At 43.9% G+C, this 24,435-nt stretch overlaps 1 protein-coding gene and 1 non-coding gene across 6 annotated transcripts in view; one reads left to right on the forward strand and one right to left on the reverse strand.

Annotated features, from left to right (window-relative positions):
* DOCK11 (dedicator of cytokinesis 11) overlaps positions 1-24,435 on the forward strand; it is a 186,686-nt gene that overhangs the window by 60,017 nt on the left and 102,234 nt on the right. For all 5 annotated transcript variants that reach the window (XM_035007699.1, XM_035007720.1, XM_035007708.1 and 2 more), the window contains 8 exons: positions 5,169-5,303; positions 8,209-8,386; positions 8,779-8,858; positions 10,705-10,788; positions 14,193-14,333; positions 15,551-15,763; positions 21,922-22,044; positions 24,128-24,210. In XM_035007699.1, coding sequence (XP_034863590.1) covers positions 5,169-5,303; positions 8,209-8,386; positions 8,779-8,858; positions 10,705-10,788; positions 14,193-14,333; positions 15,551-15,763; positions 21,922-22,044; positions 24,128-24,210 — 1,037 coding nt within the window. The remainder of the gene's footprint in view (positions 1-5,168; positions 5,304-8,208; positions 8,387-8,778; positions 8,859-10,704; positions 10,789-14,192; positions 14,334-15,550; positions 15,764-21,921; positions 22,045-24,127; positions 24,211-24,435) is intronic.
* Positions 10,350-10,422, reverse strand: TRNAK-CUU. The gene has a single exon. It is a non-coding gene; the product is annotated as a tRNA-Lys (tRNA).

Raw genomic sequence — 24,435 nt, forward strand, 5'->3', positions numbered from 1 at the left:
GGCCCACCTACTTTGCCTGCCTACTTTCACTAAATCCTGCAGAGCGTTCTTTCCTGGGGCTCCTGGTTCATGTAACTTAGCAGTGAACACTTACCCTCTAGGTAACACACATAGGTGAACCCTCTCGAGATTTGTTATATCAGATGATAAAAGGCTCTCCTAATTTGAGGATACGTGGTGCTCAAACTTGCCTCCCTTCCAACTTTGATTCAACAGAGTGACAGAAAGCCTTTGTTCTTGCTCCAGAAAGGGTCATGTGGTAAATATTTAAAAGGTTGTCATCCAGGCAGCTCAGGGTTTTAAGGAGACTTGGCAGGACCTGATTCCAGAGAATTACCTCCTTTGGCTCCCTCAGTTTTATTCTTCTGGGTGGTCTGAGTGGGCCACTCATCAGGATCCATGCTTCTCATCGAGTCAGGCGGGGAAATTTTCAGCTGTGTCCACCATCTAGGAAAAATAATAAAGGGGAGGGGGAGGAAGAAGAATATGGACATTACAGAGAAATACCATCCTATTGGATGAAACCACTAGAGAATCTGAACTGGAGAATGAATTATTCATTCATTCATTTATTTTGCAAAATTTTATTGAGTCCAAGCACTGTTGTAGGGACTGGGGATATAGCAGTGGTTAAGACATGGACCTTGATAGTCTAAAAGAGACAGAGAGCAACTAAACAGATGAATGAGTTATATTTAGATAGTGATTGCCATATGAAAAAGATAAAATAGTGTGCCGTGATGGAGGGCATGTGGTCATAGAAGGCCTCTCAGAGGAGGTGAGATTTCAGCAAAGACCTGAAAGCAGTAAGGAGTGAACCATTGAGGATACGTGGAGGGAAGAGCATTCCAGGCCAAGGCAGCAGCAAGTGCAAAGACCCGAAGGCGCTTGCTTGGGGTGTTAGCGGAGCAGCTGGTAAGCCGGTGTAGCTGGACTAGCATGATAAGAAATCCAGTCCAAGAGGGGCACCTGGGTGGCTCAGTGGGTGAAGCGTCTGCCTTCGGCTCAGGTCATGATCCTGGGGTCCTGGGATTGAGCCCCATGTTGGGCTCCCTGCTCAGGGGGAGTCTGCTTCTCCCTCCTCCTCTGCCACTCCCCCTGCTTCTGCTCTCGCTCTCAAGTAAATAAATAAAATCTTAAAAACAAAAAAGAAATAAAGTCCAAGAGGTAAGCTGAGGCTAGAACAGGTATACCATCTTAGGCTATGGTGGGGATTTGTGGATTTAGGTGGGAGGCCATTGGAAGGTTTGGGCAAGATTCTCTTTGTCATCCTCATCAGATTCTGATTCTAGTTCTATCCTTGACTTGCCTGTGTGAACTTGAGTGAGCTCTTGGTCTCTCAGTTTGCTGTTAAGTGAAATGTGGATAATGATGCTTATCTCCAGTGACATTAGAAGAATTAGTTGTTGGTTACAAAGGACTCGAGGCCTTCAAGATGAGAGGTATGATACAGAGTAATCGCCACTGTTCTATGTAGTCATTATTTTAACAGCTTCCCAGAAGATGAAACCCAACGTATATGCTAGACTGTTAGAATGAGAAGAGATCTCACAGATCGGTTGTGGGGGCCGAGTCTGATTTCTGTGGAAATGACTTAAAATTCCTTCACCGTACAAATTGTGTTTCAAGCCTGTAAGAAATTGCTTGGGGAGGGTGGCCCCTAGACTGGGAAGGCCGCTGTGTTATTTGTTCAATTTCAGTAAAATTCTTTGTAGAGCATGAAAAAATGGTCTGGCCCGCTCCCGTTTTACAAGTGAGGGAGCAGAGAAGCAGAGTCTTGAGGACAGCTTCATGGCTGGTGAGCAGGAGTGCTGGACAAGAATCCGAATCGTGGGGGCGCCTGGGTGGCTCAGTTGGTTAAGCGACTGCCTTCGGCTCAGGTCATGATCCTGGAGTCCCGGGATCGAGTCCCGCGTCGGGCTCCCTGCTCGGCAGGGAGTCTGCTTCTCCCTCTGACTCTCCCCTCTCTCATTCTCTCTCTGTCTCTCAAATAATTAAAATCTTTAAAAAAAAAAAAAAAAAGAATCCGGATCGTGTGACTTTCAGGCATCTGCTTTCTCCCCAGATTCATGAGCTACCCACCTCAGTGTCCCATTTAGACATAACTGCAATATTACAGGAAGCGATTTAATTTCAGACCCCTTCCCCTCTCTGTTGTAGTGATGTGCTTTGCTGTTATTGGAAGTGGTGGCTACCACGGAACATCTTTGCTTGGTGAGGCAGCTGGGCATGAAAAAAATTTCACAGACTCGAATTTGGCTCTGTGCCACAAATGTTTTGCTCTGTGTTTTGCCTTCTTCTGCCACTCTCTTTGGTGCTGGCTCTGGGCTCTGCAAGTCGATCGGGCTTGAATTTTAGGTTTGGCCGCAGGTCAGATTCTAATTGGTTGTAATTTTTGCCTGGAAAATGTATCTGAATTTTTGCCATGCGTAACTACTGTAATAACTTCCAAAAGGGGGTGTTTTGTTCATTTGGGCACAGTATGTAATTTTAGGTTGTCTGGTCCCATCATTTGAATAACATGTGAACCACTGTCATGAAAACAAGCAAACATACACAGTTGATCTTTGAACAATGTGGGGGTCTAGGGGGCACTGACCCCCTGCGCAGCTGAAAAATCCATATATAAGTTTTGAGTCCCCCCCCCCAAACTTAACTACTAATAACCTGTTGACCGGAAGTCTTATGGATAACATAAACAGTCGATTAACACGTATTTTGTATGTTGTATGTGTGATATACTGTGGTCTCACAATAAAGTAAGCCACAGAAAAGAAAATGTTACTAAGAAAGTCATGAGGAGGGGGCGCCTGGGTGGCTCAGTCAGTTAAGCATCTGCCTTCGGCTCAGGTCATAATCTCGGGGTCCTGGGATCGAGCCCATTCTTGGGCTCCCTGCTCAGCGGGGAGTCTGCTTCTCCCCTCAGCCCCTCACTACCCCCCCGCCCCCACCCATGCTCTCTCTCTCAAATAAATAAACAAAATTGTAAAAAAAAAAAAAAAGTCATTAGGAAGAGAAAATACGTTTACAGTACTGTAAAATGTATTTTTTTAAAAATCCACATGTAAGTGGACCTGTCCACTTCATACCCATGTTGTCCAAGACTCAACTGTGTGTATGTATTTGTATGTTTCTGTGTGTGTGTAATCAGCACTATGATTAGCATTTTCCTTGTATGTGAATCTAGATTTCTTTAGTTATAGCTCCAGGAAACTTAAATGTGGGTGAATCAAATAATGAGGAGTATACATCCTCATACTGTGGGATCACACACATTTTCTGTACCTATATAGTAATATTCACTTGATTGGCATTGCAAAACAAAGTGATATTTTCTGTTTGGACTCCTTTCTGTTGATACCGTACAAAGCCACATGGCCACTCCCTGAAATGGGAGCTGTAGCATTTACCAGTCTAACCTGTTAGGGTGTTCCTCACACTGGTATATTTTTGTCATTCGTTCCAAAATCAGTGATATTGAAACAAGTCAAAAATAACTACAAGCATATTATTTCTCTTTCCTGGTTTTCCTAAAAAGAAATGCTGTCTAACATGTATATATTTTGCTTATTCATGCTATGGAAAATAGATTGTTGATATTTCAGATACTTTGCCAGAAATTAAGTCCTTTTCAAGAATGAGCCTGCCAAATAATACTCTTTCCATAATTAAATTTCTTAAAATAGTCTGAGATCATACTGGGTAATCAGATGGGTGATTGAAAGTGGCAAGCTTAAATCTTAAAGCCAACTTCTGTAAGACAAGAAGCGTAGGAAAGCGCTTCCTCAGTCATCACCCAGAGCCTATGTCCTAGTCCCTTTCCATTCCCACCCTGAAACGATTTTAGTTCTGTCATCTGGGGGAATTTTACTGTAACAGATGCTTGATACAGTCTGCAGTCTGTGGCTTATTTTTTTTTTTAAGATTTTATTTATTTATTTGAGAGAAATAGAGCATGAACGGGGTGGGGCGGTGGGAGGGAGGGAGGAGCAGAGGGAGAAGCCAACTCCCCGCAGAGCAGGGAGCCCAAGATTGGGCTCCATCCCAGGACCCCGGGATCATGACCTGAGCCGAAGGCAGATGCTTCACCGACTGAGCCACCCAGTCTGTGGCTTATTAAAAGAAGCATAGGCTCATCAGAGAGCTCCAAATTCCCCATTTAATGTCTTAGATCAGGTCTAAGACTTTCTAGGGGAGCCTAGAGGGCTAGCATGAATGAATCCAGCAGTCTTCCTCCTTTTCCTCCTTCCTGTGGGTTTCGCTATGAGTTGTAGCAACAGATTCCTCCTTCACTGTTGTGAATGCCTAATTTCAAACGGATGGCACAATCCCAGTGGGCTTATTGACTCAAATCTCAGCATTTGGGGCACTCAGTGACAACTGGAAGGCAACCAGTGACTCTCGGTGTTTCCCTGGGAGTGCACTATTAGCTGGAGTTTCAGAAGTGGGGGCATGGGACCGCATAGGTGAGGGCAGTGAGGGGTGCGGGTGAGGTGAGTATATATGATGGGGCATGAGTATGTATATATATTTTGTCTTTTGATTTGATTTTTTAGCTGTATAGTTTTTATTTTTTTCAAACATCTAAAACATTTTTCTACTTATACTTGGAGTCGCGCAGTGACGTGAATGAAATAAGAATCCAGTCATGGTTTTGCAGTTAAATGGGAAGAGGACGCAATAGTGAAACGGACAGTGACTCGGATACAAAAATGCTTTCTCAACTTTAAAGTGTTAAAATGGGGATGCCTGCGTGACTCAGTCGGTTAAGCGTCTGCCTTCAGCTCTGGTCATGATCCCGGGGTCCTGGGATCGAGCCCCGCATCAGGCTCCCTGCTCCGCGGGAAGCCTGCTTCTCCCTCCTCTACTCCCCCTGCTTGTGTTCCCTCTCTCTCGCTGTGTCTCTCTCTGTCAAATAAATAAATAATTTTTTTAAAAAAAATAAAGTGTTAAAAAGTCGTCTTCTGTAGATGAACTGAGAGGGAAATCACTTGACTTCAAATTTTTCATCTTAAAAAGTGAAGGTAGTTGTAATTCCTAATGACTTCTCAGAGGTGTGTGCAGATTGTCCAGATATAATGGCTGTGGCAGGCCCTTGAAGGTTTTTCGTGCAGAGAAGCTGTTTAAATGTTCAGACAAATGTATCATTGCTGGTCTTTCCCCTATAGGTATTCAAGAGACGGTATTTTTACTTGACTCAGCTTCCTGACGGTTCATACATTCTCAACTCCTACAAAGATGAGAAAAACTCCAAAGAATCTAAAGGTTGCATCTACTTGGACGCCTGCATTGACGTTGTTCAGGTAGGGCTATCGAAATCACCCTTTCTTCTCTTTCTTGAAGAGGGTTATTGACCAACTATTAAGAACCTCCGCATTTTTCTTTCGTGGTCAATGGCATCTCCATCCACCAAAACATTTATACTAGGAACCTTAGAATCCTCCCCAGCGCCCTATTCTCGCTCTGTGCGAGAATTCAAGTGTTTACCCAGGCCTTTGGAGTTGGGCTCCACAGTGCTTCTTGCTCTCTTACCTTCTTTCCACTCCCACTGCCCTTCCTCTGGTTCTCCTTTTGTCCTCTCTTGACTAGTCTTGCCTTCCTGCCCTCTGATTTGTTGCCTTACTGTAATCCATCCTCCGAAGACAAAGCTGGGGTCCTTCACTTGTCTACTTAAAACCTTTTGGTTCTTGGGGCGCCTGGGTGGCTCAGTCGTTAAGCATCTGCCTTCGGCTCAGGTCATGATCCCAGGGTCCTGGGATCGAGCCCCGCATCAGGCTCCATCCTCTGCAGGAAGCCTGCTTCTCCCTCTCCCACTTCCCCTGCTTGTGTTCCCTCTCTTACTGTGTCTCTCTCTGCCAAATAAATAAATAAAATCTTTAAAAAAAAAAAACAAAACCTTTTGGTTCTTGATTTATTATCTTGCAGAGGGAGAGCTAAAGCTCTTACCATGACCTTGCAGGTCATGGTGATTTAGCCTCAGCCTACCTTCTAACCTCATGCCCCCCGTACCCTGTAGACACTTTGCGCTCTAGCTACTCCAGGTGTATTTGCCTTTCTTCCACTTGTTTCTCTGCTTGGCGTACACTTTCCCCTTCTGTTCCTGTTTGAACCTTATCTTTCAAGATTCCGTTCAAATGGCTCTTATGCCATGAGATGTTTTCTGTTTCTCTCCTCACCCTCATGTCCACCACATGGAAGGGAGCTCCCCCTCCCCTGTGCACCACTTTGCTTTTTCCTCCGTCCTAGACTGAAATCATACTCCAATTTGTGGTTCATCCTGCATATTCCTTCTGGGATTCTGGAGACCATGTCTTACTCATGTCCGTGTCCCCTGTAATAATCAGCAGTGTTGTGCACCCAGGAGCGGCTTAACAAATGTTTGCCGATGATCTAAATAGGAAGTCCACTGGCCGAGAGAAGGAGCCATCACTACAGAGCCTGGGTGGCATGGCTGACTTTAAGGAGCACTTAGCTGCTGGGGAGGTGGAAGGTGCTGGTTCAGGGCACTTGTCCTACATGAATCTTATTGTCAATTCCACTGAATCCCACTTATTATTAATCCCACTCAAATGAGATTGCCGTGTGGATTGAATAAAAAACACTTAAAAGGGGTGCCTGGGTGGCTCAGTCATTAAGCATCTGCCTTCGGCTCAGGTCATGATCCCAGGGTCCTGGGATCTAGCCCCGCATCGGGCTCCCTGCTCAGCGGGAAGCCTGCTTCTCCCTCTCCCTCTGCCTCTCTTTCCGCTGGTGCTATCTCACTCTCTCTCAAATAAATAAATAAAATCTTAAAAAAAAAAACCACTTAAAAAAAATAAAGATCTATGTGAATAAAAGGTGTCTTCATGGGCGCCTGGGTGGCTCAGTTGGTTAAGCGACTGCCTTCGGCTCAGGTCATGATCCTGGAGTCCCTGGATCGAGTCCTGCATCGGGCTTCCTGCTCGGCAGGGAGTCTGCTTCGTCCTCTGACCCTATCCCCTCTCATGTGTTCTCTCTCTCTCAAATAAATAAACAAAATCTTTAAAAAAAAAAAAAAGGTGTCTTCATATATATAATATATAAAATACATATACTATAAATATATTTAATATATAAATATATATAAAATATATAACATAAATATATATATAATAGAAAAGTTTATATCTAAAATATAAAATATATATAACTATTTATAAACAAACAAACAAACAGCTTTCTTATGTTACTGGAAGAAAGAGGGCACACGATTCCCAGCTTTTCTCAATTAGTCTAGTCCGGATTTTGCCTTTCCTTTATAGTGTTCCCTGCCTCTGCTTTCTCCATCTATTTATGATTCCCCCTCCCAAATATTTTCAAATATATAAATCTTGAGGACTTGCTACAGCCGTTTAATTTCATCCTTTACTCTACTTTGAAGATGAGAAGGAGGATCTTTCTTGGTTCCTTCTTGAGTGATGGCCATGTAGTGGGAAATTATGGATTCGCGAGCCTTTCTTGAAATTAATGCCGAGGTATTTGGGAGAGGGGAGAGTGTGTCATTTCTTTTGTCACGACAGAGAAGGTGGTAGTGTAAAAGAAGGCGTCATCATGTTTGAGCAAAGGAGGTTGCTTTTGTTTTCCTTCTGTGCTAGTGTTCAGCATGGGTCATTTCCATATTTTTTACTGCGAGTCGCCATGTAATGTGATCCAACTCTAGTCTTCTTTTGTGCTAATTTGATGCACTTCATATCATGCATGGTACCGCGAACTTGGTTATCGGTAGTGCGTTTTATGGTGTGATGTGAAACAAGTACCAGGTTTATTTCAAATCCCATTTGAGCCTGTTTTCAAGGGCTGATTTTGAAAATCTACAAATACCACGACCAACTTGCAACAGGGTAGAAATTGTTACAAACATTTGCTGATTTTTATGGTGGCAGTTGGATTCTCTAGATGTGGAAGATGGGAAAGGGCCTTACATGATAATACTGTGTCAACAAGTAGTACCTCATGCCAACTTTGTTCATATACCACTGTGCTCAGTAGTGAGGGGAATAACAGAGGTACGTTTGACACAGTCCTTCATCGTCTGGCAGTTTCTATTTCTTGTTGAAAGAAGCAGTTCTTTCATGACAGTATTGACCTGGGTATGTGCTGAGCTGAGGTAAAAATAAATAAACGAATGAAGTCTAATATTGAAAGGGTAACTAAACTAACTGAACACATGCTTTTTCTTTTTCTCTCTAGTGCCCCAAAATGCGCCGTCACGCATTTGAACTCAAGATGCTAGATAAGTATAGCCATTATTTGGCTGCTGAAACTGAGCAGGAAATGGAGGAATGGTTGCTAACTTTGAAAAAGATTATTCAGATCAATACCGACAGTTTAGTGCAAGAGAAAAAGGAGACAGTAGAAACAACCCAAGGTCAGAATTTTTAAATGATTCATTATCGAGGTAAAGCTCTTATCTTTAATCTGCGGGAATGTCCTTTGTGTAGGGTGAATACAGAATTCTTAATCTTGAAGGTTGACCTACTTCCTCATTAGAAATAACTATGGAGCTTGGTAGGTTTTTTTTTTAAGAGTTGATGCTTCATGGGTTCTGACACATGAAATATAACCAGACTCAAACGGATAGGGAATTCATGGCAGATTGTCAAAAGCCCGTTAAAGTTTTCCCTGTGCTTTCATAATCAAAATTCTTTGCAGTAAATCTAGTAGGAGAGGATGGGGTGAGAGAGATAGTTAGGATATTCCTCTTAGGTGATTAGTAATGGTCTGCATGGTTTGGAACATCTGCTTTTAATGAATTTGCAGAAGATGAAACTAGCAGCCAAGGAAAAGCCGAGAACATCATGGCCAGTTTGGAAAGGAGCATGCATCCGGAACTGATGAAGGTACATCTTTCTTATGGCAACTTGCCTTCAACTGAGGCAATGCAGGGTTCGCTATTAAAGTTTTAATGCTGGATTCCATTTGGCAATGTCATTTCTAAGTTAAAAACCACAGCAAATTAGTGAAACAGGTAGAGATTGTAAGAGAAAAGTTATACTCCTAAAGTTGGACTTAAAGGGCCAGCTAACAGTTTGGAAAATCTTATTTTTTTTTTCTAGATGTCAGAAGGTGCTTTCAGATTTTTGTGACTTTATTGATGTTCCTTCTTATTCAGCATAATTACTATATGTCATCCATAAAGTAAATATTCTTCATTCAAGGGGCTATTGATACAGATCAAACATGATGTTCAGTCTAATGATTTGCATATGTTAACTTCATATGAAAATCGCATGTTCTGTCTATGTGTAAATACATATGTGTATATACATATGAATAATTTCATCAGATAAAGATTTGGGTGACCAGGGGCGCCTGGGTGGCTCAGTCGGTTAAGCGTCTACCTTCGATTCAGGTCATGATCCTGGGGTCCTGGGATCGAGCCCTGCATCGGGCTCCCTGCTCCACGGGAGGCCCACTTCTCCCTCTCCCACTCCCCTGCTTGTGTTCCCTCTCTCGCTATCTCTCTGTCAAATAAATAAACAAAATCGTAAAAAAAAAAAAAGAAAGAAAAGATTTTGGTGACCAGACATCATTTGTGATAATTACTCTGCTCTTTGGAGTTTGAAATGAGCTAATTTAGAAAATGTAGAGGCAATTATCATACCTATCTTAATAGGTTACATATCTTAACCATTAATAGGTTACATATTTTACTATGTGGACTCTATACTATAGAAGAATAGAAGGTTATAACCCATTTATTCATTTAAATCCTCATTAAACCTATTTATATTTTTTTACTTTGTTCCTCTTCCTAGACTACTAAGTTACACAAGCTCAGAAGTTATTTTTTCTACTTTATTTAATTTTTTTCTACTTTAAATTTATCCTTCTCTTAACAAAAAATTACCCCCCTCAAACTTCATAGTTTTCCAAAACTTAGGAACACACTCATGATCCCCTGATCTAGGTTTTCCATGATTTTGTTGATGTTAATATATCCTTTCTGAGTCTTTGACGTTCTAGGCTCTACAGCCCACTATGTTTTTCCTAAAGTGTTGGAATCAGAATTATGTATAATATCCCATGGCTAGCACGCTGACTATGGAAGAGAGAGTGTTTCGTCATTTATTTTTCTTTTGCATTCAAATCTCTTGGATTCCTTTTTTTTTTTTTTATACTCCGGTGGGCTGAGCAATATTCTTGATGTCCTAGAGACACATAGAAAGTGTAAGAACCTGATCTGTAGCTTATCATGGGTCCTAGTGATGGTGACTCACCCAGCAAGCGTTTTTTTATCCATCTTAAGTAAATGGAGATGGGGAGTAGTATATTTCTGAAGATCTGTCAGATGGTGGTTTCCCTGACGAGATATTTTTAAGTAATCTTCACACCCAAGGTGGGACTCGAACTCACGATCCTGAGATCAAGAGTCTCATGCTCTACCGACTGAGCCAGCCAGGTGCCCTGCACAAACTAATTATTTAAATGTTATTTACTGGGTTGGTGAACACGTTGACATGCTGGGGTATGGCATGCCTGGAGAGAGCATGAAGGCACTGTGCCCCTGTTCCCATACTTTGTCTATGCATTTCTTCCATTTGGCTGCCCTAAAGTTGTATTTTTTAAAATAAAAAGGTGATCGTAAGTACAGAGCAAAAAATAAATAAATAAATAAATAAATGTTATTTAATACTCATTTGAAGGAAGTGAAGTAATGTTTGGTGTGTGTATTTTTAATTTTAGTATGGCAGAGAAACTGAACAGCTAAACAAACTCAGTAGAGGGGATGGAAGACAGAATCTCTTTTCTTTTGATTCGGAGGTCCAGGTATTAATGATATATTTCTTTAAATAATCATAGAATTGTTGCTTATTTAGATGAACAATGTCTGTGAAATGTTAAAATCACTGATTTCTGTACCACTGGGCGATACCTATTGCTTTATATTCATCATGTTCACTTCGAACAGGTAGCCTAACTGACTTCCCTCAGGAGACTGGCACAGATGCAAATAGTTTGGGATTGAATGCACATGTTTTGTTTTGTTTTGTTTTTCCCCTCCATTCCCTATATTTCTATTCACCTTATCTCATTCCTCAAAAGAAATAAATGAAAGACTGTTTAAAGTTGGTTCCTGTGCTTTTAACCCACTAAATACAGTGTGATCGAGTAGCAGCGAGTATCTGCAGTATAAAGAACACCAAGGCATATGAAGAATGTGGTTTATTTTCCACTCCTGATGGAGGCCTTGGAACTGGGATAACGTTCATGTCTGGCTTAATCCCACTTTCAGTGGAAAGCTTATGTGTGTTTGTGTATCTCACCCTCTTTCATGAGAGTGAGGCCCCCTTTGTACTAAGATCTGTGCGGCTCATATTTAATTCCCTATTTTCTGATCGAATTGCTGATTTGTTTAAATGGAAAGATTCAACTGTATGTAACTCTTACACATATTTTTCTTAACCTATTTCATGAGAAAAATGAAATTATTTGGGGAAAGATGAATTTTTTTTCACTTTTTTCTACATGAGATTTATAATTAAAATTGGGGGATTTTTTTTTTTTTGGAAATAGAAAAGTTTGCATTATATGTGCATTATGGCTTTTTTATTCTCCGTGAAAATAGATCGTAAAAATGTAGTTGGGGGAAGACTGATTTTTGTTGTTTCTTCTTTGCTTCGAATGGTTTTCTAAATAAGTTTTTTTTTTTTTAGTTTGAAATGGGAAAAGTATATAGTCTATATATAATGCAGACATTTTTCCTTAATAAAAATACCACACAAGAAAAAGAAATTATTTGGGGGAAATATTAAAAAAAAAAAGCTTTATCTCCTACTTTTTTTCATAGCAGTATGATACTGTTTGTGTAAGTTATGTGATTTAAAAAAAAAAAAAGTTTAGCTGGTCTTGAGAGTGTTAGTTCTAAGATACTCATTCAGAAAGTTGCTTGTTGCAGGCAAGTCTGAGCCTTTCATAGAGCCCCCCCCACCCGCCCCGAACCCCTCCGTGATTGGGCTCTAATTGGACATGTCAGGACCTTTCATTGTACACAAAGAAGCCAATTGACTGTGGTTGAAACTCAATCCAGTGTCTTTAAAAAAATTTGTGGTGTAGTGTTTTTGTGGTCATGGCAGTGAACTCAAACATAACATCAGTTATCAGTGAGCTACGACAGCCAGTGAGGAATTCAGAGTTGTGATGAAACTTTAAAGCATGGAACAGTTGAATTTAATGTTGATTCCAGAAGGCAGCGTCCTCACAGAGAAATCTGTGCTGTATGTGTTGAGTCTTAGCGCCATCCTAGGATGTCAGCCTTCTCTTTTGACCACAGTACGATGTTTAGAGAGAGATCTTTCTACCACTGACCTTAGAGAATAAGGAAACACTAACCGAAGGAGACCGCTCCAACTCGGGACTACTGGGAAAGGTCCCGTGTCCCAGCATTCGGACTCACGGGCCTCAGAAGGGAAAGGATTTGGGGGCTGGGGTGGTTTAGTCCAGTTTCTCTTCACATTCCACTGTCTGAATAAGGTAGAAGGGAGAGCAGATAAATGGGCGGAAATTAGAATTGATCTCCATGGTAATGACTTGCTTCTGCTGGCTCCAGAGATAAGTGTTCAAGAGGGAGCTGTCTAGTTCCACACATTTGTATTCGGTTTGTAGATAAATAGACTCCAGGGGTGGGGGGTGGGGGATGGCACTTTCAGGTACGAATATTATACTTAGGCCCCTAGAAGGAGGATTTTGTCAGTGATGCAGGCTAGGTCAGAATGGCTGTAATTATCCAACACTCTTCTGGCACAATACCTGTTTTGGCTTGAATTACTTAGGCAGTTGAGAAAAATTCTTGTGTTTCTTGGCTTGAGTTTTCCGTATTGGCGGTATATTCTATTCAGATTCACCCAATCATTTCCCGCCTGCCTTGTCTCGGGTCTTAAAGTATAGTAAGTGGTCCCACAATCTATACTTTTCCTCCCATTTGTGAACAGAACGTAAAGTCTGTTCAGATACTCAGAATGAACGGGTTGAACTCAGATTGCCTGAGCTATGTGAGCTGAGGAGGAGGATTCTAGGAGTTTCTTTGAGGAGGGACAGATTCCTCCCTTGCTGAAAGGAATCCTTGATTCCCAATATCTGTTTTTAAAACTTAAAAAAAATTTTTTTTTGAAATACCAATAATTAAAAAAAAATTATCTCTGTGGCAGTCAGGACACATCCCCCAGCTCTGTTAGAAGCTGAGCTCAGTGTTTATCACTTTTCGAAGCAGACGCCCCTCCCTCTGTTCATCATTGAAATGTAGGTGGTCCGCAGGGTCTAGCTGCTGTTGACTCCCTACCTAATTCAGATCTCCAACCCAGACCTCTGCTGTTTCCCCAGCCACTTAGTAATCTCACCTCAAACTGGACACGTCCCGAACTGAGCTCACCATCTCCACTCCTCCTCCCCCACATCTACCATTCCGTGTTATCTTGCAACCAAGTTCATGACGCCACAGTCGAATTGTCGAATTGTCTAAGTTAGAGACCATCGTGTTATTCTTGATGCCTCTCATGTCCATTCATGGCCGTTTTGCCTCCCATACGCCTCATAAAAGACACAGTCTCTACCATACTGGAACATGTATTTTGTGGGGAAGGCTAATAACAACTAAGGACATATGGAAAAGTCATGTTCGAAGACTTAAATCAAGGAAAGGGAGTATAGACTGTCAGAGTGTGCAGTCCCCTTAGGGAGTTAAGGAAGGTCTCTGTGGAAATGCCAGTGGATCGGAGACATGAATGAAATGAGGGAGTGAGCCATGCATCTGTCTGCGAGAACTGCAGATGCAAAGGCCCTGAGGTGGGTGTGTACTTGGTGTGTTGGAGAAATAACCAAGGAGGCCAGTGTGGCTGGAACAGAGAGTGGGGGTGGAGGGGAGGCAAGGGTGGTGGGAGATGAGGTCAGAGGATTGAGGGAGGTAAGGACTCCTGTCATATAAGGCTTCATAGGCCATGGTACAGACTTGTAACTTTTCCAGTGCTTTAGATCAGAGTTTCATCATCTCCCTCTAGGATTTCGCTGTCAGTGTTTGAACCTTGGTGTAAGAGCTCTAGAAAGACTTATTGAATGAAAAAAAGGGTTTGAATGAAGAATGGATAGAGAACCATAGGATTCTGCAATTATTACTTATAGACCTATATTAATATGAATCCTGTTTTTTTGGAAATGATTTATCATCATCTGTTTTGTAGAGGTTGGACTTTTCAGGAATTGAACCTGATATAAAGCCATTTGAGGAAAAGTGCAATAAACGTTTCCTGGTGAACTGCCATGATTTAACTTTCAATATCTCGGGTCAAGTTGGAGACAATGCAAAAGGACCACCCACAAATGTATGTATGACTTTTCCTTCCACGTCCCTTAAACCAGCGCATTAAGGACATGCTTTGCTTTTTTTATCACTAGAAGTAATTTACGGGATGAAAATTCCATTGCTACGTGCTATGATAAATTTGACATGGAGGCATTTCATACATGCCTTTCTTTTGCCAAAATATGAATATGTTTTCATCCTGAGAGGATTCGTGAATATATCAACCTATTCAAAATGGCAGATAGAGTAGGCTCTTGACATTCAAAAGGGACATGTGTCCCCGAACCTGGACCATCCTCCAAGTTGCGAATTCTGCCAGAGAATGTGACTTCTTTTGTGAGACTGGCTCATCACAATGAGTAAGGAACCCGCAAACCAGGCGGGGATACAGATGCTGTGCAGCCTGCTAGTCTCACTCCTTCTCCCAGGGTGAATTCATTTTGTTCTTCACAGAAAAAAACTCTAATTATGAGCCATCGTGGATCATTTGAGTTACTCAGAAACACTTGAAACCGTAAGTGTAAAATCACCAGAGACTGCATTTTATGCTCACCTTTTTTTGGTTCTGGTTTTGTCTTTGACAAATATCCACAGTGATGATTTATTCTCTTCCAGAGTAGCTAAAATGCACTAGCGGACTTCCTGTGTATAAAGGGTTAATCTTTATGCCATTTGGCACGAAATTTCTCTTTGTGACCAGCTTTCAAATGCCATCTGTAGGGAGGAATCGTGTCTTCCGAAAGTGCTGATGGGGCAAAGCTTTTGTCAAGTCATTTGATGTTGACTGATATTAGCTCTTATTAAAGGTATAATCTAGTAAGCTGTAACATAACAAAAGGGAAGATTTATTTTTGTTCGATAATATTGGCATTGTTTTTTTTTTTTTTTCGGCGATTTCAGTAAACCCATGGAGAATTACATTTTATTCAGAGACCAACTGATGTTCTTTAAATGTGGCTTCTGCGTTCTACTCCTTTAAAGAAAGTGTAACTTGCAGAATTATTTATACCTGACAAAAGTTAACATTTGATAGCCTGTTATTTTAGAGCACTCCTTCAAAATAGATGCAAATGAGCCCTAATGCCATTTTAGCTAAATGCCATACTCAGAAAGGAACTGCAATCGCAGAGCCTCGAGGAATCAAAACATCATTTTGTCATTGGCGTCCCTCCCCCACGCCCCCCACCCACCCCCCGAAAAGTCTTCGCTTCCAAATGTCGTTGTTTTCATTCCCAGGTTGAACCCTTTTTTATCAATCTCGCCTTATTCGACGTAAGGAACAACTGCAAGATTTCAGCCGACTTCCACGTAGACCTGAATCCCCCATCTGTCCGGGAAATGCTGTGGGGCCCTTCAGCCCAGCTGGCTGGTGATGGAAACCTGACGAGCTCTTCCCCGGAGCCTTTCATTCATGGAATTGCTGAATCCCAGTTACGCTACATAAAGCAGGTAACGAGTCCCCCTTTAGCCTTCCGAGTGAGAAATCGAAACAGCCCCGTGGGTTCTTTCACCCGCTCAGACCGATGTTCTCCCGGGCATTCCCATCTCTTGTAAGGTCAGTGGCCAGGTGTTTTTCTGGGGACTGAAGTGGGAGGGACAGGATGGAAACCAGCATATGCTAGCACCACCTCAGCGAAGTAACATTTTCAGTTGGGACTGTGATGTGAGCCTCAGAGGAAGCATTTTGTGAGCTGGAATGTAGGTCACACCGACGGATGCAGGCACACCCCCACGCTCCTGTGCGGACTTGTGAGCAAGGCGGTGGGTGCCCGAAAGGCTTGTTTCTTCGAAGAAAAAATGGACCCTGCCATAGCCCCCCCCCCATCCCTAATTCCCAGCTCCGTTAGGAGTAGGTAGCTGGGTTTGGGTTTTGGTTTTTGCCTTGGTGTGCCGTCTCGAATTCCAGATATCTGTTAAAATACCATTAGATTTTTCCATAGGACAAGAGCAAAAAGCACCGCCTTGCAGAAATTTAGGAGCTATGTACAGAACTTTACAGAACTTCAGCTGAAGCCTGGCTGCTGACCAGACAATGGAGTTCTGAGTGTGTTCACGGAAGACAAGGAAATTAGGCAGGGAAGGGAAGGTGCCCGTCTGAATGAAACTTCACCGTCAGGGCAAGTCTTGTGACGGTCACATTGGAGGCTGTGTTTTTGGAAGGTTTGAGTACAGGACAGGGGTTCCGTGTGTCTGTTTGGCTACAGCCCTGGCTGAGGTGCCGTTAGATCAATGTTCCTCAAATTCCTGGCCTGCCAGACTCCCACAGCACCCAGACCCCCCAACACTGGCGATCAAATTCATCCAGAAAATCGTTCCTGTCAGTGGCCAAGTGGTAGATGCCCCAGAGCTAATCTCCCATGTTGTCCGGAATTTGGGGAGCTTCATGTGCAAGCGGGCAGTGTCCATGCTGACCCCACATGAATAGGTAGTTTTAATGGAGCATAAAGGCTCTTTATACGAGGAGTTCTGATTGAAGAGCAGTGGGAGGGGATGGCTTATGTCACATACATAATGCCGCGTTCTCTGTCCTGTCTGGTGCAAAGAAGCCCCTTTAGAAGGAGCCTGACACATCCCTGGCATTTTGACCTCTGACCACACTGCAGGCCACGAGAGGTTAGGCAGAACAGAATTGATGGTCTTCCTTCCCAACTTTTGCAACTAAAAGGAAACTAGACTGTGACATAGAATTGAAACTGGAAAGAGGCACAAGAACAAAGCAGCTCACGTTGTAAGATTTATTTTTCCCCCAATAAAAACGTGGTTCCTTTTTTTTTTATTATAAAGCTAAATGTATTATTATGTAGAAAACCCAAACAATACAAAACGCATAAAGAAGGAAAGTCACCTCCCCCATAGACAATAACTGTCAACATTTTGGCCAACCTCTTTCTAGACATCTCTGTGTTTATATAAACACATAGATCTTACGTATGTTCTTATACAAAATAGATCCTGTTCACGCCGTTTTATATCTACTGTATTTATTTAATATCACATTTATCCTATATCAGTATCTCTGGGTCACTCACATTCTTAAAGGCTAATGTGGTATTCCATCAACCTAGCTAATTGGGATATTTGTCATTTTGGGATATCATAAATAACACTGCATTGAACATCCTTGTGCATGCATGTTAGCTCACTTGTTGAATTATCTCCTTAGAATAAATACCAAGCATTGGGGTTTTCTGGGCTCGGGATTATGCTCATTGGTACAGATTTTACATGTGCAGTTACTTCCCTCTTTGCGCTCTGGATCTGTGGTAGTTTTATATCGCCTCTTTTTTTTTTTTTAAAGTTTTATTTATTTCTTTATTTGTCAGAGAGAGAGAGAGAGAGAGCACAAGCAGGGGGAGGGGCAGAGGGAGAAGCAGGCTCCCTGCTGAGCAAGGAACCTGATGCGGGGCTCGATCCCAGGACCCTGGGATCATGACCTGAGCCGAAGGCAGACGCTTAACCTACTGAGCCACCCAGGCGTCCCTATGTCACCTCTTAGTTTGTTACTCAGATAGATTATGCTTGTCACATGTGTGAACATTCACTACTATGGCGTATGCTTCTAGAAGAGATTGAGAAAGTACAGGATAAAAGTATTTGAGAACCTGCCATTGAATTATGTGTAAAATTTTCTGCACCATATCAAATAAGCCCTTTTAAGCCAATGACGTATTTACTTTATTTCTTCAGTGTACTTAGCTGTACGTTCAAGGCATGGAGTTTAAGTTGTGGTTGTGGGCATCATCCCACTTGTAATCTAGGTCGGGAAGAAAATCAACAGTTTTTTCAGTATCTCCCGTAGGCCAGAATTTCCCATCAGTGTCTCATGTAATCATCATAGTCTTGTGAAATAGTGTACTTAACGCTGTTTTGGAGGGGGGGAAAGGGCAGATCGTGCATGAAGTAAGCTGCCCACCATTACACAGCCCACAGCCGTGAAGGCAGGATTGGAACCTGGGTCTGTTGGAAAGACCCCAGTCAATAATGGCCGGCAGAATGTAGTTAACATACTGCACCCTGTCACACAATGGTAGCAGAGGTGTTTGCAAGGCAAGGGGGGGGGGGGGGGGGGTGGGAGTTAACTTAGGGGGCTGCACAGAAGATGTGGGACTTGGGAGAAGAAGCCTGAGAAGCACAGAGGAGAGGTGGGAAGATGACCCAATGGGCAGTGGCCTCAGATGGCCTTATTGTCTTACAACCTTTTCGGACCAACTGATGAGACCGGGAAGTGGTCATTTACTTCAACTAGTTGAACATTTTATTTTGGAGAAGTTTTTTTCTCAACTTCTTCCCGTTTAGGATGAGGAAGCAGTGCTGTGTCGGAGAGAGACCAAATGTAGGCAGATCTGAACCCGAATCCCAGCTTGTCCATTTTTCAGCAGTGACAAGTTTAGCACTTCCTTATTTTTGTTTTTTAAGATTTTATTTATTTATTTGAGAGAGAGAGCAGAGAGGGAGAGCACATGAACGGGGGGGGAGGGGCAGAGGGAGAAGCAGACTCCCCGCTGAGCAGGGATCCCGACGTGGGACTTGATCCCAAGACCCAGAGATCATGACCTGAGCCGAAGGCAGACGCTTCACTGACTGAGCCCCCCAGGCACCCCAAGTTTAGCACTTCCTAAGTGCCACTGTATTTCTCTTGCTTCTTTATCAAGTCCCTTATTTTCATAACACCCCAGCAAAGTAGGTGGGTACTGTTACCATACCCATTTTACAGATGAGGAAATTGAGGCACAGGGCCCGTCCAGTAGCTTGCCCAGGGTCACAGAACTTAGAAGATGAGGAACAGGACCTGAAACTAGGCCTAGCAGGTTTCAAAGGGCAGGTGTTTACCCCTGTGTTGTACTGCTTCTGTGCTACCCGGGAGAGAGGGAGACTGCCCAGTTCCCCAGAGTTCCCAGAAAGGGCTGTTTGGTGGCCCCAGCCCTTCCAGCAAGGCTGCTCGAACGGCAGCGTTATCTATAGGAAGAAGCAGCTCCCAGGGTTTGGTGGACAGTGGGTGTCTGGGGACCATTCTAGGCCCTCCCCATCTGTTCACCGGAGTCTTTCTCTCCAGTGGCCTCCTGAGGGACAATGGGGTGACCACAGGAAAGGAGGGACTTGGATCCATTGAGTAGTTTTGCCTCCCTGACCTCAAGCAGTCACCATGACCAGTCACTTTCTTCCCAGCTGCCCTGACAGAGCCTGGCCCCCCAGGTCTCCCAAGGTCAGACCTGATTGACTTTGGGTTGGGGTTGCGGGGGAGATGCTGACTCTTGGAGGTCTGCCTCCTTGTGGCTCTGGGGGATCCCCCCCGGGGGGCAACAGTTGTTGGCCTGGTGAAAGGGTACAGAGTCTCCCCGCAAAGCCCTGCCGTGCTGTGGGCTCTGTAAGTGCTGGGGACTGGGATGAGGGGGCCTCACCCCTTCTTTAGAGGGAGGGGGCAGTCAAGTGGGTAAGAGTTACCCTGAAGTTGGGGGCAGCCACATCCATGCCTCCTAGGTGGAAAAGGATGGCTGGGCCAGAGGCCTTGTCTACAAGCGCCAGACTCCCGGTCCACATGGGGATTCCCGGGCGCTCTCTGGCTACCCTTCTGTGTTCTGGGGACAGGGAGAGTGCTAGAAGCTGATTGGGACAAAAGGCAGAACAACCCCGACAGCGTCCCCCTTACCCAACAGCATCCCCCTTACACTGGAATCCCTGGTTGTTTCAAAAAATGAACGCTTCTATGCCTCAGCATCCTCGTATGTAAACGGGAGGAAACGATAGTACCTGCATGCAGGGGCGGCTGTAAGGCTCTGACAAGGTGTGCCGTCCCCAGAAAGCACTCGCCACCGCACTAGGCCGCCATGTTTGCTCACAGGTACCCAAGCGAAAGCACTTGCTCTTAGCCATTGTTAGAGTTCGCGAAATTATAATACTCCTTGCTGGCATCAGGGTGGGGAAATGCGCCAAGTACTGGGAAAGGAGAACAGCAGGCGCTCCATGAACATTAGCGGTGGCAAAAATCAGTATTGCTGTTCTCAGCTGGCCTCATCGTGTGAGATGTTGGATGCTTGGGCCTCAGGGCCGAGAGGCAGCATAGCATGGGCCGTAATGTATAGTCTGGAAGCCCTGGCTGCAAGCTCCTTTATCCGTTCACCGCGTAACCTTCTGTAAGCCCTCAGTTTCTTCCTCTGTAAAATGGGTACATCGTAGTGCCTGCATTCGGGTTTTTTTTTTTTTTTCTGAAGACCAAGGAAGATAATGCACAAAACCCATCTAGGACAGTTAGGTGACAATCGGGAGGTGTGAGAGCATCCTTCAAGTGCGCTGCTTAGCATACCTGCTGCATGGTCAGCAGGGGCTGGCTGCCAGGCGCATCTCCCCACCTGAGCAGCATGCGCCTGGGAGTACCACAAATCAGGTTCTGTGGCCTCGCAAGTGTTTTGGGCCGCTCAAGTAATGAGTGGGTGTTCCTAGCGTGCTGTACATGGAATCCATAGAGGAATTCTTTGGAATAGCTATTACTATGATCATCCCCATTTCTTAGATGAGAAACCTGAGGTGTAGACACAGGATGGGACTTGCCTCAACCCATAAATGGTGGAGCCAGAATTTAAACCCAGGATATTTTAACTCCCTGAGCAGTTTTTAACCACTTCCTTCCCTGCTTGCTGCTTGCGAATTCAAAGGTGAATCAGCCATTCCAAGGGATCCTTACAAGCCATTGGATTCTTGGGGGGGAATTACTTGGGCTCCCACACAGAGTTTTCTTGTCTTTCCTGTACGCTGTGGAGTGTTCGCTCTGGAGCAGATGAGATAATGTGTCTGAAATATTTTGAAAACTGGAACGCATGATCTTAACACAGTTGGTAATACACCAAGTAGAAAAATAAAACTTGGTAGAATCCCAACGATGGGTTTTTCCATTCGAATTCATTGGTGTGGTGTTCCTTTAAACAACAGACTGAACCAACTAACCAGCTCTTTGGAAGATAGTCTATTTGGGAGGAGCTAGACAGTGGATGACACGGTGGTGTCACGTGCATTCAAAGAAAACGTATGCAACTTCGGTTGCATCTACATTTGTAACCCTTAACAGGAGCACGTGCAGGAAAAAAACAAATTTTGGATCCTCTGTCCCCACCTTGAAAGCACGGGTGCTCTTTAACCGTAGTGAAGTGTTTTCTTCCTCTTAGCTGCAATTAGTATTAATTGCGAGGAAATTGTTCTGGAGTTACATGCAGCTACATTTGAAAATGCACATCTGGTTCCACTTGAGAAACGCACACTATTTTAGCACATGCCCATGAAGCCGAACAATACGCGTTGCATTAATTAGGCCTAAAAAGGCACCTTGCGGACGCAGCCAAACAAGAGGCCGAGCAGTAATGGCGACAGTTTTTACTCCGGGACAAATAGATGTGAAGTTGGTGACAAAATAGAAAATCTGTTTTGAAAGAAGCATCAGGAGCTTTAGGAACCGTATGAAAGGAAACGTAGAAACCTATGCTCAGGGTCCTAGACATGACCCTGTGTTAGATGTCAACATTCGACGCTAAACGCCCTACTGGGGAATCGTCAGCCACGCAACTGTTATGTACGAAGTCACATAAAAATGTCTAATGGAAGTCATTTTTTCCCCCCAGGGAATTTTCTCAGTGACGAATCCGCATCCTGAAATTTTTCTGGTTGCAAGAATTGAAAAGGTGCTCCAGGGAAACATCGCGCACTGTGCGGAACCCTACATCAAAAATTCAGACCCAGCAAAGGTATCGATAGAGCTCGTTTGTGAACATTTCAGCTTAATGTAAAATTCGCCTTTTACTGATATTTTATTTTATTTTATTTATTTTTTTTTAAAGATTTTATTTATTTGAGACAGAGAGAATGAGAGACAGAGAGCATGAGAGGGAGGAGGGTCAGAGGGAGAAGCAGACCCCCTGCCGAGCAGGGAGCCCGATGCGGGACTCGATCCCGGGACTCCAGGATCATGACCCGAGCCAAAGGCAGTCGCTTAACCAACTGAGCCACCCAGGCGCCCCCTTTTACTGATATTTTAAATGGTACTGTTAATGACCCCTCCAAAGAGCCTTATTCTCTAAATATGGGGTGCTAGGTGAGTATGCATGTTTCAGTTTGAACATGACTTTTCCCCCCTTTTCATTTATGTTCTGTTTACACGACAGTCTGATTTCTGCTTACTTATCAAAATAAGAGCTAAAGGCTGTTAGGCCACATCTGTTCATTGATACCGTATCCTTGGCAATAGCTACTCTTTATTACCAGCCCTTACATCCAGCCCTAGAATGTCAGACCTGGGGAGGTTCAGCCCCGCGGTTCCCAAATGCCAGTCTACACTCATACTTCCTCCTGTCTGGGATGAGCAAAAGAAAGACAAGAGAATGAGCGATTCACGCAGCTAAATGTATTCAATTTGAGGGGCCGGCCTCTATGCTGGGATTTTTGTTCTTCCTACCTTTTGAACATTACGCCCGTATGTCTTTCACGAAATGTGGGCAGATGAAATGGTAGCAACTGCTTTGACTGGTGGATGTCTTTGGCTGGCACCGTGAAAAGTCTGTGACCCCTTTAACCGTCTACATTTCTGGATCATGAAATCCAGACTTGTGCAAATTAGTGACCTGGTCCTTTCCTCTCGTTTTATAAATGAGAAAACGGAGGCCCTGAGAGCAAAAGTGTGCGTGGCACAGTTCATGAGCAGCAGTCCAGCTACTGAGTATTTATGAAGAGTCAATCTGTCGTAGGTGGCATGTAGTTGTGTGTCCAAATAGTGTTTATTGAGCGGAAGAGGCAGAGGAGACATGTGACTAATTTGCGTGGGAGAGAAAAGTCTCAGTGATGTAGGTAAGAGCCTCTCGCTTTCTGCATCCCCAGGGACAAGCATCCAGCCAGCATTTCACAGCCGGTTTAGCCTCTCTGGGCTGTTAATCTCCCGTCAGCTCCTAGTGCCTGTGCAAACAGCAATTCCTTGCCCAACTAAACTAATTGCGTTGACTCTTGGTCACTCGGCTTTTATCTTGGGAGTAAAAAGGTCAGCTGTATTCAGAACAAACTTCTCCCAAGAATAATGAGTGTCTGCCTGCTCATGTGTGAAAGGAAATACATATTAAAACTGCTCAAAATTTTCCTAGTAGAGGTCTTTGGTACAAAATGTGCCCTACACCCTACACCTCTTTTCGTCCATCTTCTGATATCTTGATGAAGGCTCTGTTAATGAGAAAACACAGAATGCTTAAAAAAACTCTTGGGGCATCTTAGTGGCTCAGTCGGTTAGGTGTCTGCCTTCGGCTCAGGTCATGATCCCAGGGTCCTGGGCTCCCTGCTCAGTGGGGGGCCTGCTTCACCCTCTCCCTCTGCTGCTCCGCCTGCTTGTGCTCTCTCTATCTAAAAAACAAAAAGAAAAAGAAATTTAAAAAAAAAAAAGAAAGGGCGCCTGGGTGGCTCAGTCGTTAAGCGTCTGCCTTCGGCTCAGGTCATGATCCCAGGGTCCTGGGATCGAGCCCCATGTCCGGCTCCCTGCTCCGCGGGAAGCCTGCTTCTCCCTCTCCCACTCCTCCTGCTTGTGTTCCTGCTCTCACTATGTCTCCCTCTGTCAAATAAATAAATAAAATCTTTAAAAAAAAAAAGAAAGAAAGAAAGAAAGAAAAAAGAAAACTCTAGTCTTGGAAAGTGGGTAGCTGACGAGTGTCGTGTTTTCATTGGGAGCTCTTTCTTTATCTCTTTTGCCGGACTTTGATGTTTTACATTGGTAAAGTGGGGGAAGTGATTGTGTATGGTGAGTCTCTGGTCATTCGAACACGTACGAATGTGTCTCCTTATTTCTGCCCCCAGACGGCCCAGAAGGTGCACAGGACAGCAAAGCAAGTGTGTAGCCGCCTTGGACAATACAGAATGCCCTTTGCTTGGGCTGCCAGGTTTGTACAAATATAATCCTGACCTTTCTGTTCACTCTCATCTGTAAAGTTCACAGCTGTTGTCCTTGCCGGCAGCATTTAGCGGGTGGGCTCTGACACGCCAGGTCTGTCCTGGGACACTTGGGATGTGGCTGAGTCCACTCGCGCTGCTATAACAAACAGCGCTGGGGGCCGGGAGGCTTGCGATCTGGGTGCCCGCATGGCCAGGTTCTGGTGAGGAGCCTC

The sequence above is a fragment of the Mirounga leonina genome, unplaced genomic scaffold (assembly GCF_011800145.1).
Source record: "Mirounga leonina isolate KUSES-001 unplaced genomic scaffold, KU_Mleo_1.0 Mir_101664, whole genome shotgun sequence".
In the NCBI taxonomy this organism is placed as follows: Eukaryota; Metazoa; Chordata; class Mammalia; order Carnivora; family Phocidae; genus Mirounga; species Mirounga leonina.